Genomic DNA, 19301 nt, shown 5'->3' on the forward strand with positions numbered 1-19301 from the left:
TAATCCCAGCACTTTGGGAGGCCTAGGTGGGCAGATCACGAGGTCAGGAGTTCAAGACCAGCCTTGCCAACATGGTGAAACCCAGTCTCTATTAAAAATACAAAAATTAACCGGGCACGGTGGTACATGCCTGTAATCCCAGCTACTTAGGAGGCTGAGGCAGGAGAATTGCTTGAACCCAGGAGGCGAAGTTTGCAGTGAGCCGAGATAACACCACTGCACTCTAGCCTGGGTGACAGAACAAGACTATGTCTCTGGAAAAAAAAAAAAATACAAAAATTAGCCGAGTGTGGTGGCACATGCCTGTAGTCTCAGCTACCTGGGTGGCTGAGACAGGAGAATCACTTGAACCCGGGAGGCGGAGGTTGCAGTGAGCCGAGATGGTGCCACTGCACTCCAGCCTGAGCAACAGAGCGACTCCATCTTAAAAAAAAAGCAAAACACCCCTATGGTCTCAGCACACAGAACTGCTGCCTCCCTTCTGACTAGACTGTGGCTGTCTTTGAGGGCTACCCTGGCCACAGAGCAAAGTGGAGTCAGACCTCTAGGTGCCCCTAAAAGTCCCCAGTGTCAGTGAGAGCCACACAGAGACCAGGAATCTCAAGCAGGACTAATGCCTGGGCTTCTGGACCGAGGCCCCGCATCCACCAGGCAGACCCAGCCCGAGGGGAGGAGGATGGGGAGGTAGGGCAGAGGCCAGGCTACAGCTCCGATGCTGGTTGGTGTCCTGAACCACCTGGGGTCAGCAGTGTCCCTCCTCCACCTCCGTGTGTGATCCTCTCTGGGCCTCGGCCTCCTTATCTGTGCAGTGGGGCCCGCCCAACCCTGACCCCAAGGCCAGGACATGTGCAGATTTGTTTGGCCTTGATGGGAAAATCTCCTGACTGATGTTCCACCCAGAGAAGCCCGTGCCATGCCAAGCCCATGCTGCGTTGGGAGGAGTGGGAGGTGGCGGGTGTAAAGGAGCTCAGCCTGGCAGGGTACCACATGCCTACTGTGCCCTCCACGGCCAACCTTTCACCAGCCCCTGGCCCACTGGGAATGGCCTTCAGCCCTCCCAGGAGAACTGGGCAGACGCCTGCTGTGAGCCCACGTGTTCCCTGGAGAGCCCTACCATGAGGCATGGCGGATGTGGGCAGCTTGTGAGCACAGCATGCCGGAGTATGAGGGGCCCTGCTTCAGGACCACGTGTTACAGATGGGGAAACTGAGGCCCAGCCTTCCAGAGCTTCTGATAGCTCCCAGTTGGGGTCTGTTCTTTTTTTTTTTTTTTTTTTTCTTAGACAGAGTCTCGCTCTGTCCCCCAGGCTGGAGTGCAGTGGCACGATCTCGGCTCACTGCCAACTCCATCTCCCAGGTTCACGCCATTCTCCTGTCTCAGCCTCCCGAGTAGCTGGGAATACAGGCGCCCGCCACCGCGCCCAGCTAATTTTTTGTAGTTTTAGTACAGACGGGGTTTCACTGTGTTAGCCAGGATGGTCTCGATCTCCTGACCTCGTGATCCGCCCATCTCAGCCTCCCAAAGTGCTGGGATTACAGGCTTGAGCCACCGCGCCCGGCCAGGTCCGTTCTTACTGTTGGAACCCAGGGAGGGTCTCTGGGCAGATACTGACGGAGCCCGTGCTGCTTGGGAGAGGAAGAGCAGAGTCGGGAACCACGGAAAAGTCACTCCACTCTGGGTTCAGATCCAGCTCTGTCTCTGGCCTCAGTGCTCTGGCCTATGAATGGAGCTGGTCGGGCCTACTCCCAGGGGAGGCCATGTGGGAAAGGCTTGTGTGAGCGCTGTCATCGTTCATTCCACAGAGGCTGGCTGTGGCTGCCTTGTCCTGTGGTGGACCCCTGGGGCTCGGTCCAGAGGCATGGACAATCGTGGGGCCTGTGCCCACTGCTTCACAGGCCTTTTCCCACCCCCATGCTCCCTGGAGCTGCCCACGGCCTTTGGGACAAGCAAAGCAAGGGTACCATCTGCTTCTGCCCAGAGACAGGAAGCAGCTCATCTGAGGTCGCCTGGAGGGCTGGTGACAGGGTCTTGAGGGCAGGGCCAGAGTCACCCCCTGCACTCAACAGAAACTCCTGCATTGCCTCCAACAACCCCATTCAGCCCATTTCCAACCACGTCCCAGGCCTGTGTCGGAATAGAGGAGGCTAGGAGGGTGAGCTGGGAGGAAGCTGCCTTGCTACACCCACAAAGGGCAGGATTATTCCCATATTACAGATGGGAACTGAGGCATCGAGTGATTAAACCTACTGGTCTAGGGCCACTACCTGGTGAATGGCAGGGCCAGGAGGTGAACCCGGGTCTGCCGGCTCCTGTGTGCCTGAGCAGGGTCCTGTGCTGGGGCGGGGTTGGCCCTTCTTGCTCAGCCTCACTCTCTGCTCTCTCTCTCCCAGGGCCAGCAGTTTCATCATCACAGGGTCCCTGCCTCAGGGACTAGGGATAAAGACGGCTTCCCAGGACCCCCTAGGTACCGCTCTGCTGCTGACGGCGTTCAGAGCTCTACCAGAAACACTGGCCCAGCCATGGCCGTCCCCCACCACTGGCAGGCCAAGGGAGGCCAGGTACCCCGCCTGCTCCCGGATCCTGGCAGCCCAAGACTGGCCCAAAATGCCCGCCCCCTGACCGATGGCAGGGCCACCGAGGAGCATCCGAGTCCCTTTGGAATCCCATACTCCAAACTGTCTCAGTCGAAACACCTAAAGGCCAGGACGGGCGGTAGCCAGTGGGCCTCATCCGATTCTAAACGGAGGGCTCAAGCCTCCTGGGACCGCAAAGACTCCTAGCAGCCTGTCCCAGCCTGGAGCCACACCTTCTGAGGCCCCAGCCCAGACTCAGAATGCGGAGGGCAGACGGGCCGCCTGGGCCTACCAGAGCCCGCTGGGACGGCAGGAAGGTGGGATGGGCGGGAGACGTTGGCACTCACCTGGTCAGTGCACCAGTACCAGGTGGCCATGATGGTCAGGCCAAAGGTCATCCCGGTCCACGGCAGGTCCCCTGTGTGGGGGTCTCGAAACATGTGCATGGCATCTGCACGTGGCAGGTGGCAGGTGGTGTTGGCAATGGTCCTGGAGGGAATGGCTCGGGCGTAGGCTGCCTCCAGCTGCCCGTAACCACCGATCTGGTCAAAAGCTGGAGGGGTCAGGGTGGAACAGGGACAAGTTTGGTGGTTGGGGGGCCCTGACTCCCTGGGCTCCCCCTGCCTTCATCTCACAAGAAACTTCCTGATGCATCAAACTTGAGTTTTTTCCCACCTCATTTTTCCCAGTGTTTGGAAAGGTGTGAGGGTAGAGGGTTTTTTTTTTAAGGTGTATTTGAATGACTATTTTATTTGTATTTAAAATAACACTATTAAGTGAGCATTTTGCACATGGGCACCGCAGTGTCCCGCTGGCCCAGCAGGAGTCACTGTTGGCCTCTGGACACTCATCGGCCTTGCGCAAGGGGTTCTCAGCCAGGTTTCCGATTGTCGATTCAAGGAAGCAAAAGTAATTTTTCTTGACATTTGAGGACCTTCCTGAGGCTTCTAAAGTGTTCATCCTGATCACCTGAAGGGTGTGATTTTAGCAGAGCTGAGAGTGGCTGGTGATGAGGTGGCCCCACCCCCTGAGGCACAGAGAAGAGGGAGACAGAGGTCCAGAGAGGGATGGGGCCTCCACCAAGACCACATAGCCCATCTGGCGGGCTCAAGCCGGGGCTTTTTCCTCTCCAGTCCAGAACACCTCACTGTTCCTGTCTACCTCGGGGTCAGGGCCCAGCATGGCCAAGCCCTGGCCCATCTGTGTCTGTGTCACTCCCTTCCCTTCCAGACTGGGCCTGGCTGCTGGGATCCCTCTCATGCAGTGGGTCCCAGGGACACTAGAGCCCCTGGTCTGAGAGGGAGAAGCCTGGATGTGGGAAAACCCGTTTCCACCCTAGGCCCCACTCCCTAGCCTTTTCCAAGTGGGACATGGAAGAGGCAGCCTGCTGCCTGGACGCTGGTCCCCCAGCATCACTGTTCCCTTGGAGCTCAGGTCAGGCTCTGTATTCAGACCGAGGGTTTGTGTGAGGCTCAGAGCAAATGAACAAGTGCCATTCAAGGGTTAGAAACTGCTCAACCACAGGGTCCCAGTGTCTGAGTCTGGAAGAGTCTTTAGAGATTTGTTCACTCTCTGAGGGATCCTCCTGGCTCTGCTTACATACTTCCAGGGGCGGTGAGCTCACTCTCTCTCCGGGCAGCCCTTTGAGTTTCCTATCTGTTCCAGACTAGTATCATCAATCTCTCCCAGCTCTCTCCTTTCCTCCCTGGCCTTTGTCCTGCAAGAGGTAGCATCACCTCTTGGGATTTTGTACATGCTTTTAAACAATTGGAGGAGCCGCCCAGGCAGCTTTGTGGTCTCCTGCTTGTGTGCCTTCACACCCACCTACAGCCCCACCTCACCATCAAGTGCTGAGCCAATGCGGGTGTGGCTGGCCCTGAGTTCTTGAGTCAGCTCCTTGCCAGGGCCACAGCTGGTAACAGTGGGGCAGCAGGGTGGGCAGCCTCTACCAGCCAGGGCAGTCCCTGATGGGCCAGCACGGGGGCTGACTGCCTAGTGGCTCAACCTCCTGAACCCACCCACCCCCAGCGATGCTACCCAGAGCCCCAACAGCATGAATCCTGCAGAGTGCTGGGTAGTGCCAGACTCCAAAGGGCTTGCTGTGGGGACAGCCCCGCCATGGCCACAGACCCTGTCCTCACCTTTGATTGTCAGGATGACAGCCCCCACCACCATGATGAGCGTCTGCAGGGCGTCCGTGTAGATTACAGCAGCCAGGCCCCCTGCCAGTGGAAGCAAGGTTGCTGGAGGAGGCCCTGGCCCCAGGGAGGAGGGACACGGGGAGGAACTTCTGGGGATCCTGCTGGGGCCAGTTCCTGGGCTGCTCCCTCGGGCCTGTAGGGGGAGGTGGCCTTCTGACCCCTTTACACATCCCGTGGGTGGACCTCCCTGCTGCAGGTGCCATACCTGCAATGGTGTACAGGGCTGTGATGCCGAGTGTGAGGATGGTGGAGAGGTAGAAGTTCCAGCCCAGGCAGATGTGCACAAACAGAGCCCCTGCGTACAGGTCCAGCTGCGGAGGGAGAGAGCCTTGTGTGGGCGGCTGAAGTCGCTGTTAGACCCAGGGCTCCAGCAAGCCACTCCCCGGGTGACCTTGGGCAAGGCCCTCTCTGGGCCTTGGTGGCCTGTGGATGAGGAGGGGAGACCCCCACTTGCCTGCCTGCCAGCATCATGGGGGCCATTGTGAGGTTGGGGGAAGAACTGGCCGTGGAGCTACAAGCTTTTGCGGATGTCAGGGGACGTTACTATTACTAATAAAGTCCAAAGTGGCCAAAGCCCTTCCCGAAAGCAGTGTTGTTATTGAATCTGGCCCCTTCCTGAGGGGATAAAAGGTGGAGTCCTGTCCCCTTGGTTACCGGGGGACCTTGATGAGTTTGTGAGGAGTCTGTGAAGACCAGTAGGCCTCAGGAAAAGTGTGTGCTGGGCGGGCCAGGAAACAGAGGGGCAGCCTTGCTTCCGGCCCCCACCCCCCCGGTGGGTTTGGAACTGAAGCCAGGAGTGGCTCAGAGGCTGGGTCTCAGGCTGAAGCTGGTCTCCACACTGCCTGGACACAGCCCCTGTCCTCCCAGAACCTGTGGCTGCTCCTCCTAAAGGCAGGAGCGCTAGCCTGGAGGCCAACCTCAGCCTGGCATGGGCCTCACAGACCAGAATCCCACCCTCCACCTGGCAGTGGGGGCCCAGTGAGAGGGAGGGCAGGACCCTGTTCTCTGGGACATGGGCTGGTAACAGGCTTCACCTTGCCCCACCCCTGAGTTCCTAAACCTACCATTCTGCTTTGACTCAGGAGATGCGAGATGACCCAACACACAGCCTCTGGGGCCCTGTGCTTCCTAGTGTGGGGACACATCTGCATGAGGCCCAGGAAGTGCAGGCCCCAGGCCCCTTTGAGCTCCCCCAGGCAGGGATCCCTGCCTCCTGGGGCCTGACACAGGGCCCAGGCAGGATGGGATCTAGCTCCAAAGCCTGTGCTTCCTGTACCTCTCCCTCCAGGCGCCTCTCTCGACCTGTCTTAGAGAGACCAGCCAGTTTGGAAACTGGCCAGGGGCTTTCAGGAGAACCCCGGCCCCCTCACTCTGGTCCTTATCTTTGGCTGTGTGTGTGTGTGTGTGTGTGTGTGTATAGGAAGGGCAGGTAGTTCAGGGGAAGGTGTGGTGGGGGGTGGGGGCGGGATCTGCCTCCAGCCCAAGTAGAGAAGCGCAGAGGTGCTGAATATCAGAGCAGGATGGACTCTTCAAGCCCTGCCCCATCAAACTAGAGGAGAAACTGAGGCCCCAGGAAGGGAAAGGACTTCCCCAAAGTCAGCGCCTGGTAGGTGTCAGAGATTGGAGTTACCAGGAGAGGGAAGGCCGAGAGGGAGCAGGAGGCTTCTAGAAGGCCCACCACAGCAGCCTGCAAGCTTCTGTCCTACAGTCACTGCTCCAGACTCCCGCTGGACCCTGGCTGTCTCTGGACAGAACCCGGGTCTGTGTGCCCGGTCTCTGGCTCTGGCCACGCCAGACACATGGCCCTTCATCCCATGCCCAGCACTTAGCTGCCTCTGGGTCTTTGCTCACCGGCTCACCAGATTCCCTCTGCCCTGGAACATCCCAGCCTCTGCTTCTCATCTTTCAAAACACAGCCCTGCCAGCCCCTCTGCTCCTCGAGTACAGTGTTCATGTGCCCTTCCTCCTGCCTCCCTCCTTCCTGCCCTTCCTTCCACGGCGGCAGGCCCCAAAGACTGAAGAGAAGTCCCGCAGGTGCAGGAACGGCAGGAGCAAGGGTGTGGGGTGGGCCTTTCACTGCTGTCTCCCCTATAGACTGGACCCTCCATGGCATCCAGTGAAGGTTTGCTGCTGCTGCTAGAGGCCCAGTAGGTGCGCGGTTGCCTGCAACTCCCCGGCAGCCCCCGGGTGAGGAATTCAGACATCACTTAGCCCTATCCAACCCCTCCTGCAGCCAGAGCACTCTTCTCTGTGGGCCCGGGCAAGCTTCAGCCTGACAGATGCCAAGAGCCACACAGTCCTGGCTCTTATCTGCCATGTCCCAGCCACATGGCTTTGAGCAGGCCACTTCATCCCCTGAACCTCAGTGCCCCTGATCTGTGACATGGGGAAGTGGGTGTGGAGCACACATAGCCAGCCACCCAGCCCCTCTATCCCTGCTGGCACCCTGCAGCCCCTCCACCCCCTCACCCTGGCACCGGATGCTCCCTGGGACTGTCTGACATAGCCAACTCTCCTCTGTGCCTCCCTTCCCGGTGACCCAGGAGCAACCGCAGAGTCTTGTTTTTTTTTTTTTGAGATGGAGTCTTGCTCTATCGCCCAGGCTGGAGTACAGTGGCGTCATCTCGGCTCACTGCAACTTCCACCTCCCAGGTTCAAGTGATTCTCCTGCCTCAGCCTCCTGAGTAGCTGGGGTTACAGATGTGTGCCATCACGCTCGGCTAATTTTGTACATGGTTTCACCATGTTGGCTGGGCTGGTCTCAAACTCCTGACCTCAGGTGATCCACCCACCTCGGCCTCCCAAAGTGTTGGGATTACAGGCGTGAGCCACCGCACCCGGCCCAGAGCCTATTCTAACTCCTAGAAGGCATGGATGGGGAGGTCAAGACCCAAATTGCAGAGGAACTTGCCCATGGAGGCAAAACTCTGGGAACAAAATCAACAAGACTGCACCAGGGAACAGTATCCCCGAGGAAGGGCCAATCCCAGGGGACAGGCTGAACCAGGACCTCACTCCAGGCCGCCACCCACGGGGCCAGAGCAACTGGTCCACCCCCAGCTCAGCAGCCTGATCCAGGCTGCTGTCCAGAGGTGCCCACCTGCTCCTGTGATGTGGCCCCACATTCACCCTGCACAAACTGTCCTTTCCACTTCCCTGCTCCTTCCTCCCCACGCAGGACCCCCACGATTCCTTCCTTCATCTTGTACCCAGAAACCCTGCCGATCCTTCACGGCCCTGGTTGTCCCCCAGGACGCCCTGCTGACTTGCCACTTTTGACAGGTGACAAATGTGTGTGTGTGCCACATGCCACCCTGATGTCTTTCAGGTCTCCCCCAGTGCTGCTCATAGCATCCTACCAGGTGGGTGTGATAATCCACTCCACTCCACAGTGGGGGACACCTGGGCATGGAGAAGTGAAATGACTTTGTCAAAGTCCCACCATTCTAAGAGGTGGGCCCCAAGGACGCACCCTTCCTGCTCGCTGACCCCGGGGCCTGAGAGGTCCTGGGGAGGAACCTCATGGCAGGGGCCCTCCCAGAGAGCGCACACTGTTGGCAGCAGGCCACTCTCCTGGCACCATGTAGCCACCACTGGGGGCTTGCAAGGGCGGGAGCCCAGTACACAGGGAGGGAGCAAGGCTGAGAGAGGACACGTGGGCCATGTGGTGCAGGATGGGACTGATCTGGTGGGCTCTGCAGAGCTTAGACCCCCAAGCTCCCCACATGCATGAAGGAGCCTCACTCCATCTCCCAGTCGATGGAAACTGTTCACTCCAGGGTGTGTCTGAGGCTGAAGGAGGCTGGGAACCGGCCCTGGTGCTCTGGCTGCCCGGCCTGGGCCCTTGCCCTGCCCGCTCTCGGCCACCTTCCCACATGGAACTTGCATCTCCCATCCTTTGTGGGACAGCAGAGAAGCTGGGCTGGGCTCTGCACTGACACTAGGAGTTGACTGTGATTTCTCCCAAATCTTTTTGGTGTCCTCTGCCCCTGAGCCTTGCCCATTTCCATGGAGGCCATCACCGTCCTCCAGGGCTCCCCTTTGCCACACTCCCCGCCTCCGACCCACCAGCCGCTGCTGTGGATTCCCTCTCCAAAACACACACCCACTCCCTGAAACCTCGGCTGCCCCCACCCTGGTCCCGATCCCCTTGCAAGCCCCTCAGTGGTCCCTCCTGCATTTGGCTTGTGTAAGGAAAATCTGGGGCTCTGCATTTCCTTTTTTTTTAAAAAAACCTCTGCCTCCCGGGTTCAAGCGATTCTCCTGCCTCAGCCTCCTGAGTAGCTGGGATTACAGGTGTGTGCCACCACGCCTGGCTAACTTTTTGTATTTTTAGTAGAAACAGGGTTTAACCATGTTGGCCAGGCTGGTCTCGAACTCCTGACTTCAGGTGATCTGCACGCCTCGGCCTCCCAAAGTGCTGGGATTACAGGTGTGAGCCACTGCACCCGGCCAGGTTCTGCATTTCTACCATTCCAGGAATAAGGTGCCCCCTCCCCCTGGCAGAGGCCCTGCCCAGAGGCTCTGGGTGGTCCCCACTGCCTCTCCGCTCTTGGTCATTGCTGCCCCTCCATATCCCTAGGCACCCCCAGCCCCACCAGCTTCCCACTCCTGGACTTGCCAAGCTCTTGCCCTGTGGCTGAGGCAAGGCTGGCATTTCCACCCCAGACTGCCCTGTCTCCAGTGAGCCCACTCCCTGCTCCTGTCTCCCCATTTCTGCTCCCCCTTCACCGTGTTTGCTGCTTTTATCACACTTTTACCATTTCTTATGATTTCCTTGGTCTGTTTCCTTACCCCCTCTGTCTAGAAAGCATCTATGGGTGTGGGGGACTCACCTAGGGCCTAGCACACAGTAGGTGCACAATAAGTAGGCGATTTCCATAGGGCAGGGAGTGGCAGCCCAGAACCCACAGGCCAGGCCCAGTCATGCCTTATGGTATTGTCTGCAGGCACTTTCGGGCCCCAGGGGCAGAGTTGTGGAGTGAGGACAGAGACTGGGTGGCTTGTGAAGCTGAAAATATTTACTCTCTGGCCTTTCGCAGAAAAAACGAGCTGACCCCTGGCATAGATTCTCTCATCTAGACCCGCGAGGCATGCGGGCAGCCCTGGGGATGCGCCAGTGAGCAAGGGAACCAACGGAGCACACAGCCAGCAGGCATTCCGAGTCCATGGGGGTAGAGCGAGGAAGGGGGCTGGCCTGCGGGGACGGGGGTGAAGATGGAGAGAGTGGAAAGGCTTGAGGGACATGAGGGAGCCACGTGGATATCCAGGCAGAAGGTTCCAGGCAGAGGCCACAGCAAATGCAAAGGCCCTGAGGCAGGACCATGCCTGGTGTGTTCATGGAAGCGCAGAGGCCAGTGTGGCTGGAGCGGGTGGGGGCAACAGCGCGAGGGAGGGGTGAGGTCAGTGAGGGTGCAAAGCAACCCCGTGGAGGTCAAGTGGCATGGGGCATCGTGCCCAGTTCCAGAGGTTAAATGACTGGCTAGAGCCCCACAATGATGTAGCTGGACTTGGGTCCATTCGTCTGAGGGTCAGGGTGGTGATTCTCCATGCCCTGCCATCGCAGGTCCTCCTGTGGGCCAGTGCCCCTGCCTGAGGGATGGCAGCAGGCACCCTAAGATCTCTGTCCACACAGGCAGTGGCTGGGACGGGTGATGGACGCGCAGACACTTGAGGCATTCCCAGGGCACAGCCCAGTGAGGTCAGGGCCTCTGGGGACCGCCTGGGTGCGTGCACTTCAAACAGCCAGCGTAGCCCCAGTCCACTCGCAGCCAAGCCCAGCAATTAGGATTCCTCAAGCTTTGCCCTCTGCTTCATCCAGGCAGCCCCAGCGTTGGTTCTGAAGCCCAGCCTTGATGTGAGTGGGTGCTCCTTGTTTTATAGTTGGGTAAACTGAATCACCCCCATCACAAAGTGGAGTTTGAAGGGACACATCCTGGCTGCTTCAGGGCAGCGGGGCCGAGGTTGGGCTTCTTGTGGTGGGAAGCACAGGCCTGGGTTTAACAGTAGTCCCTGCCTGACTCGCTGTGACCTGGACCTCAGTGTGTCATCTGTAAACTCGGAGAGCTGGACAAGATTGTTTCTAAGGTCCTCCTGCTTCACTGAGCTCTTCTCTCTGCCTTTTTTTGTTTGTTTGTTTGAGACGGAGTCTTGCTCTGTCCCCCAGGCTAGAGTGCAGTGGTGCGATCTCGGCTCACTGCAAGCTCCGCCTCCCGGGTTCACGCCATTCTCCTGCCTCAGCCTCCTGAGTAGCTGGGACTACAGGCGCCCGCCACCACGCCTCGCTAATTTTTTTTTTTGTATTTTTAGTAGAGATGGGGTTTCACCGTGTTAGCCAGGATGGTCTCGATCTCCTGACCTCGTGATCCGCCCGCCTCGGCCTCCCAAAGTGCTGGGATTACAGGCTTGAGCCACCACGCCCGGCCTTTTTTTTTTTTTTTTTTCCTGGAGAGTCAGCTCACTGTAACCTCCACCTCCCCAGTTCAAGTAATTCTCCTGCCTCAGCCTCCTGAGTAGCTGGGACTACAGGTGCATGCCACCACATTTGGCTAATTTTTTTGTATTTTAGTAGAGATGGGGTTTCACTGTGTTGCCCAGGCTGGTTTTGAACTCCTGAGCTCAGGCAATCCGCCCGCCTCAGCCTCCCAAAGTGCTAGGATTATAGGCATGAGCCACCACGCCGGCCCCCTCTGCCTTTCTAGAAGTTCCGCCCAAGCCATCCACTTTCAGGACTCTCCCAGTGTGAGGTATAAGCTCTACAGCAGAGAAGCCAGCAGGGTGAAACAGGGGGTGGAGAACCCTGTGCCCATGGCTCAGTCTCCCTCCCTCACCAGACCTACCTGGGGCCTCTTCACAAGCCTGGCCTCCTCTTGTCTCTCTCCCCTCCAGTCCACCCTCTGGAAGATTCCAGAGAGTACAAAGTACAAACAAGACCATGTCACTCTCCCACTTAAACACCACCCCTGCTCCTAAACACCACCTCCGCTCCACCTGGGCACCTTGGGCACTTCAACCTCTTACAATCAGACCCCCCTCGCCTCATCTCTCACTGAAGGCCAGACTCTGAAAACTGGCAGCCGAGAGGCAAATGTGGCACACGGGCCTGTTGTGTGTCAATCCTGGGGCGGGTTCTCTAGTTTGCCTTTGTCCCCACCACTGCCTATTACTCACTCCCAGCTTCTCTCCACGCTGTTCTTTATCTGGCCCCAGAAGTGTCTGACTTAGTGACCCCTAGAGTCTAAGCCTCCAGATCCGACCACCCCCAGACACATCCTGCCTCTTCCCACCTCTCTGTCATTTGCTCCCGTCCCCCATCAGCATCCCTGTCTCCATCAGAGCCCAAATCAAATGCCACCCCCAGCAAGCCCTGCTGTGTCCTCTTCTGGGCTTCATGCCTGTCCCATGCATCCATCTAATTCTCACCACAGTTCGAGCCCCTGGCAGACCGGGGCCAGGTCTTGTTTATTTCTGTATCCCTGGTTTCCAGGGAGGTGGCTGGCATGGGGGTGGGGCGGAGATCAAGAAATGTGGGAGAGGAAGGAAGAGTATGAGTGGAAAACTCTAAACTCATCCTTAAGGGCAGGCCAAGGCCAAGTCCCTCCGGACTCTAAGGGCTCCCAGAGAAAGCAAACCTCCTACAGTATGCCAAGGGCATCTGGCGAAGACTGCGGTACAGGGTTTGCTGCTGGCCACTCCTGAGACCTGGCCACACAAAGGATGAGACACTCTGGAAACCCCCCAGAGTCAGCTAGCAACGCCAGTGCAGATGGAGGCCAGGCTGAGGCTGCCGAGGGGATGCCCCAGGAGAGGAGAGGGCAGGTCAGATGCGGCATGAGACCCCACTGGGGCCCAGCGGGGGCTCTGGATGGACCCTTTAGGGCCCTCTTCCCAGGTAGCCCTGCCCACAGCTCCTGGCTGACCAGCAAGGCCTGTACCTCTCCGGCCTCCGCACCTCCATTCCCTCCACTCAATCGACACCTCTTCTGGGCTTTCCTAGTCCCAGGGCTGAAAGAAGAGGGCCCAGGAAGCCATTTGCCTCTGAGGGGAAGCTGGACCTCACAGGGCACTTCCCGCAGGCACAGCAGCCCTCACACGGTGGTCCCGCCCATGACTACCACCAACTCACGGAAGCCCTAGGAGACAGGGTCTGCTGCCCCTCCGTACAAGGGAGGAGCCCCAGGCACAGGGAGGCTTGGAGGTCTCAGGGGCTAGTGTCAGCTCCCTCAGCCAGAATCAGGCAGCCCCAGGACTCAAGCCCCTTCAGAAGTCTGGGGCTGGATGAAGCTAGCTGCCCCCAGGGACTTGGAGTGAGAGCAGAAGGCCTAGTGTTGCCATGAGGTCACTGGGAGGGTTGGGACAAGCTCCTAACCTTCCCTGGGCCTTAGTTTCCCTCTCTGTAAAGTCAGGGGCTTGGACAAGATGAGCTCTATGCTTCCCTGACCCTGACATTCGAGGTGTGCTCCTGCCCTTAGTGGGGCAGGGCCAGACCCCCAAGGATAGGTGTCAGTGATGGAGCCCACCAGCCTTGGGGTGAGAGGCAGGTCAGCTCAGTGCAGACCAGATGTGGCTAAGACCACGTGGGCTTTTGGCGCCCTCTAGTGGGAGGTCCTGGCTCCAGTGCCGGCCCCAGTACTGACCTCAGACCGAGAACCATCCTAACACCCTGCGTCTAGAATCTGAGGCAAAGCAGAGGTCACCAGGTTGTGTTCTGTCCCTGACTAGGGCTGGCTGCTGAGCCTACACCCCAGGGGCCCTGGACCACCTGTCCAGACTCACTGCGTGACCCTGGGCAAGTCATTGCCCCTCTCTGGGCCTCAGTTTGCCCAGCTGTTAAACAAGGCAGAGATGGATGAGAAGATGTCAGGTCCACTTGAGGGGCCCACAGATTGGGGATGTTTCCAGGCTATGCCAGCAGGGAGTGGGGGGCAGCTCACCGATATCTTGGTGAAGACAGACAGTAGCAGGGACAGGACAGACAGGTACATGCGGATCCGCTGGCCTCCGTAGCGCTTCTGAATGTACTCAGGTAAGGTGACGATCTGGGAAGGCACATGGGTAGGAGCTAAGCATACTCCAGATGATGCCCAGGGCCCCAGGCGGCGCCTGTCTCAATCACTCTGCCTCTCCCCCCGCTGCAAAGCAGCTGTGAGCCTCTCAAGGGCAAGGCCCAGGCACTGACCCCTTACAGCCCCAGCACCCGGCCTTGAATCCCAGGCTGCTCCAGCTGCGCCCCGAGGGTGTCAGGCAGGGGAGTGGCAGGCTGAGATCCCTAGACTGGCTCTTTAGGGCTGAGACGAGGAATGGATTGGAGGGGCCATGGCTGGGACAGAGGGACAAGTTTAGAGGCTGTTATGACAAATCCAGGTGCACTATGATGAGGCTGGATGAGGGAGGTGGCTGTGAGGGGCAGAGCTGGGGACAGGCTGAGAGATATCCAGGAAGTGGAGTTGACTGGACTTACTGGCTGCATGGCCGGGGCTGAAGGAGTGGGCAGAGTCGAGGATGGTGCAGCCAGGTGTGCAGCCCAGGTGTGCCATTCAGGTATGCAGCCCAGGTGTACAGCCCAGGTATGCTACCCAGGTGTGTGGGCCAGGTGTGCAAACAAGGTGCATGGCCCAGTCGTGCAGCCTATGTGCCCAGCTGGATGGGACATTATTCCTGAGATGCAGCACTCAGGGCAGTGGAAACCAGCCAACATGGCACCCAGGCTGAGGTCCGAGGGGACCCACCTTAGCGGGTTGATAGAAATATTAGTTGGGCTAATAACAAACCCAGCCCTAAGAGTTCACCAACTCCTGATGTGAGGCCACAGTGGTCCTGCCCATTACTACCACCAACTTGGACCAAGGCCCAGCCCCCCGGCTGGAGGCCCCATGAGTAGACTCACCTCTGAGGAGATGTAGATGGGCACGAACACCCACGCCAGTGCCAGCAGCACGTACGTGGCCTGTGGGGACAGAGACAGGTGAGGACTGCAGGTGCAGCTCCCACAGCTCTGCTCCAGAGACAAAGCAGACATGACTGGGATGAGCCATCCGGAGGCCTGGCTTCCCCCAGCCCCTCCTGACTTGCCATGAGATCCTAGGTGGCTCCTTCCCCTCTCTGGGTCTGGCGCAAGGCCCACAGCTCCCTGCCAGTCATGCCATCCAGCACCTTGGTATTCTGAAGACACGATTTGGCCCAGGAACAGCACTGCACAGAGCCCACCTGGACATCGGCTGACACCAGCCACTGGGAGCTGTGCCCCTCCAGTGCTGTGACCGCACTCTGTGCCCTGGCCCTCCCACAGGCTGCCAGTCCTCCAGGACTCACATTCCACTCGAAGCCTGCCACGGCCAGACCTCCTGCCGCGCCTGAGCCCGCCAGTCCAATGAAGAGGCCAGAGCCCTCGCTGCTGGCGAAGAGGGAGGCTCCAATCTGGAGGAGAGAAAGGGAAATGCATCAGCGGCAGGCTCCCTGTGCCGGCCCCATCCTGGGCCTAATAGCTTCTCCTTCATCCTCACAAACCTAAGCGGGGTCCTAGCCCCACCTCACGGATGAGGAGCCCAGGGTGTATGTTCTACCCATGACTAGCTACACAGCTAAGGCGCAGATGTAAGTTTCAGACTCCAAAGCCCCTGCCCCTTACACAATTTCTAGCAGCTCAGCCCTATGCCCCTCACTTGGGGACCTCCTGCCAGCCTCTGGCCTGCTCCACTGAATTGGACTGGCTCAAAGATACAGGTGCCAGGTGACCTAGAGATCAGACACAGCTCCACGGACAAAGTGGGGGTGTGTGAGAAGTCAGGGAGCACTCACCGGCCACCACGTCATGTCCCGGCCTGCAAGGAAGTAGCCATTCACCGTGTTCCTGCTGGCCCGACAAGAGGACTGCAAGAAGAGAAAGAAGAGACAGGAGTTGGAAGCCCGCGCACTGCTGGTGGGAAGTAGAATGAGGCTGCTGCTGCGGAAACGGCGTGGCAGCTCCTCAAAAGCTTGCGCATAGAATCACCATATGACCCAGAACTTCCACTCCTAGGTATATGTCCAAAAGAATTGAAAACACACATCCAGGCCGGGCACGGTGGCTCACGCTTGTAATCTCAGCACTTTGGGAGGCCGAGGCGGGCGAATCACGAGGTCAGGAGATCGAGACCACGGTGAAACCCCGTCTCTACTAAAAATACAAAAAATTAGCCGGGTGTGGTGGCGGGTGCCTGTAGTCCCAGCTACTCGGAGAGGCTGAGGCAGGAGAATGGCGTGAACCCGGGAGGCGGAGCTTGCAGTGAGCCGAGATTGCGCCACTGCAGTCCAGCCTGGGCGACAGAGCAAGACTCCGTCTCAAAAAAAAAGAAAACACACATCCACTCAGAAACTTGTACACGAATGTTCATAGCAGCATTATTCATAATAGCCAAAAGTGAAAACGACCCACATTTCTGTTGACTGATGAGTAAATAAACAAAATGTGGTATATCCTATATAAAGGAATATTATTCAGTCTTCAAAAGGAATGAAGTTCTACTGGGTGCAGTAGCTCATGCCTGTAATCCCAGTACTTTGGGAGGCGGAGACAAGCAGATCACTTGAGCCTAGCAGTTTGAAACCAGACTGGGCAACATAGTGAGACCCCAGGTCTACAAAAAATGCAGGGTTTGGTGGCACACGCCTGTGAAACCGCTACTTAGGAGGCTGAGGTGGGAGAATCTCTTGAGCCCAGGAGGTGGATGCTGCAGTGAGCGGTGATTGTGCCACTGCACTCCAGCCTGGGCAACAGAGTGAAATCCTGTCTCAAAAAAAACAACAAATATCTTGGGAATGAAGCTCTGACGCATGCCCAACTTGGATGGACATTGACAACATGATGCTTCATGAACAGAAACAGACACAAAAGGCCATGAATTGTATGATTCCATTTATATGAAATGTCCAGAACAGGCAAATTTATAGAGATGGAAAGCAGATGAGTGGTTGCCAGGGGCTGGGTGGCAGGAAGAACGGTGCTTGACTGCTGATGGGGACAGGGTATCCATTTGGAGTGATCAAAGTGTTTTGGAGCTAGCTACAGGTAATGGTTGCACAACATTGCAAATGTACTAAACGCCATGAATTGAACACTTTAAAATGGTTAAGATGGGCTGGCGAGGTGGCTTATGCCTGTAATCCCAGCACTTTGGGAGTCTGAGACTAGTGGATCACGAGGTCAAGAGATCGAGACCATCCTGGCCAACATGGTGAAACCCTGTCTCTACTAAAAATACAAAAATGTGCTGGGCCAGGTGACAGGCGCCTGTAGTCCCAGCTACTTGGGAGGCTGAGGCAGGAGAATTGCTTGAACCTGGGAGGCGGAGGTTGCAGTGAGCTGAGATCGTGCCATTACACTCCAGCCTGGCGACAGAGCAAGACTCCGTCTCAAAATAAATAAATAAATAAATAAATAAAATAAAATAAAATAAAATAAAATAAAATGGTTAAAATGATGAATTGTATATTATGTAGATTTTATCTCAACTTTTATAAAAAGAACAGAAGAAGTCAGTTCCTTACCCACGTATTCCCACATGCCTTTGGTTTAGGGGGAGTATAGAATTTTGTCCTCCATGTAGATGGAATAAAAATTCTGCAATCAGAATGTCTGAGAGTAAAATCCTGTCTTCTCTGCTTCCTGGCGGTGTTACTTGGGGCAAGTTTCTGAACGCATGTGCCTTGGTTTCTTCCTCTGTAACGTGCTCCTAAGACGTTCTTCCTTCATGAATTTTATTTTGTTTTGTTTTGTTTTTTGAGACAGAATCTCACTCCGTCACCCAGGCTGGAATGCAGTGACAGATCTCGGCTCACTGCAACCTTCACCTCCCGGGTTCGAGCGATTCTCCTGCCTCAGCCCCCCGAGTAGCTGGGATTACAGGCGCGCACCACCACACCTGGCTAATTTTTTGTGTTTTTAGTAGAGAGGGGGTTTCGCTATGTTGGCCAAGCTGGTCTCAAATTCCTGACCTCATGTGATCTGCCTGCCGTGGCTTCCTAACCCTCACAGGGTTTTTATGAGCTTTAGTGGGTTAATACACGTAGCATGCTGAGAATGGTGCCTGGCATCTGGTAAGTGTTCGATAAGGGTCAGTGAGTACATGGATTTTTCAAGCCTGTCTTTAGTGCTATTTGGATGGGAGAAATTTAAGTTAAATCGTCCAAGCGTGGTGGCTCATGCCTGTAATCCCAACACTTTCAGAGGCCAAGGAAGGAAGGTTACTCAAGCCAGGGATTCAAGACCAGCCTGGGCAACATAATGGAACTCTGTCTCTATAAAAATTTTAAAATTAGCTGGGCGTGGTGGTGCATGCTTGTAATCCCAGCTACTCAAGAGGCTGAGGTGGGAGGATCAATTGAGCCCAGGAAGTCAAGGCTGCAGTGAGCCAAGATGGTGCTACTGGCCTCCAGCCTGGGCTGCAGAGCAAGACTGTCTCAAAAAAGAAAAAAAAAAAAAAAAGAAAGAAAGAAAAAAGAAAAAACAGAAGAATTTGCAAAGAGGGACACAGGACAGGTATTTAGATATAGATTTTGTATTTCTTTTCAGAACATACATAAGGCTGGATCACAAAATATATCCATCAACATGCAGGTCTCTTTCTTCCCGACTTTAATTGCCCTGCCCTATACTCCAGATGATTAGACTTCATTGTATGTACTCACCATTCAAAGCTTTATTTATCTATTTGTTATTTATTTATTTATTTTTGAGACAGAGTTTTGCTCTCGTTGCCCAGCATGGGGTGCAATGGCGCGATCTCAGCTCACCGCAACCTCCGCCTCCCGGGTTCAAGCAATTCTCCTGCCTCAGCCTCTCTAGTAGCTGGGATTATAGGCATGTGCCACCATGCCTGGCTAATTTTGTATTTTTAGTAGAGACGGGGTTTCTCCATGTTGGTCGGGCTGGTCTCGGACTCCCAACCTCAGGTGATCCGCCCGCCTCGGCCTCCCAAAGTGCTGGGATTACAGGCATGAGCCACCGCGCCCAGCCTATTTATTTTTATTTTTAAGACAGGGTCTCATTATGTTGCCCAGGCTGGTCTTGAACTCCTGGGCTCACGTGATCTCCCTGTCTCAGCTTCCGGAGTGGCAGGAAACACGTGGACACCACCACACCCAGTTCAGAACTTTTGATGTGGCTCCTGCCTGTTTCTCTCCAGCTCCAACTCCTACCACTTTCTGTTTGTGTGCTGTGATCTTGCCGTACTAAATGCAGCATAGTCTGAAGGCTCACAGTCTTGGCCAGGATGGCCATATCCAGATGTGTACACTGTGCACTGCACAACTCCAGAGCATCTATGATTACAGCCCATGCTTTTTCCTAACCCTTCTCATCTTTCAAGCTTATAGTGGGCATTGCCAGTTGCCTTCTTATATCTGGGGCTCTGGGGGCTGCTGGCAGTTGCTGGGGGCCCCATGTACCCATTTAAGTTTCCCCGAGGGCCCCCATGCCACAGTTGGCTTCAACTGCTTGATCTGTGTGGAGTTCTTAGTCCTCATAACAGCTTTATTAAGTAGGTGCCAT

General features: G+C 56.5%; 2 protein-coding genes across 6 annotated transcripts in view; one reads left to right on the forward strand and one right to left on the reverse strand.

The window, feature by feature from the left end:
* FAM83G (family with sequence similarity 83 member G) overlaps positions 1 to 5360 on the forward strand; it is a 36094-nt gene extending 30734 nt beyond the window's left edge. For both annotated transcript variants that reach the window (XM_055243208.2, XM_055243207.2), the window contains exon 6: positions 2391 to 5360. In XM_055243208.2, the coding sequence (XP_055099183.1) occupies positions 2391 to 2780 (390 nt within the window). In that variant the 3' untranslated portion in view covers positions 2781 to 5360. The remainder of the gene's footprint in view (positions 1 to 2390) is intronic.
* The window catches only part of SLC5A10 (solute carrier family 5 member 10), a 72222-nt gene that overhangs the window by 48147 nt on the left and 4774 nt on the right, over positions 1 to 19301 (reverse strand). For 3 of the 4 annotated variants that reach the window (XM_055243230.2, XM_055243228.2, XM_055243227.2), the window contains exons 2-8: positions 15572 to 15643; positions 15086 to 15190; positions 14661 to 14720; positions 13708 to 13812; positions 4980 to 5085; positions 4715 to 4795; positions 2921 to 3126 (exon numbers count right to left, since the gene is read on the reverse strand). In XM_055243230.2, the coding sequence (XP_055099205.1) occupies positions 2921 to 3126; positions 4715 to 4795; positions 4980 to 5085; positions 13708 to 13812; positions 14661 to 14720; positions 15086 to 15190; positions 15572 to 15643 (735 nt within the window). The remainder of the gene's footprint in view (positions 1 to 2920; positions 3127 to 4714; positions 4796 to 4979; positions 5086 to 13707; positions 13813 to 14660; positions 14721 to 15085; positions 15191 to 15571; positions 15644 to 19301) is intronic. The other variant, XM_055243229.2, reaches the window with a different exon arrangement.

Source organism: Symphalangus syndactylus, chromosome 14 (assembly GCF_028878055.3).
Source record: "Symphalangus syndactylus isolate Jambi chromosome 14, NHGRI_mSymSyn1-v2.1_pri, whole genome shotgun sequence".
Lineage (NCBI taxonomy): Eukaryota > Metazoa > Chordata > Mammalia > Primates > Hylobatidae > Symphalangus > Symphalangus syndactylus.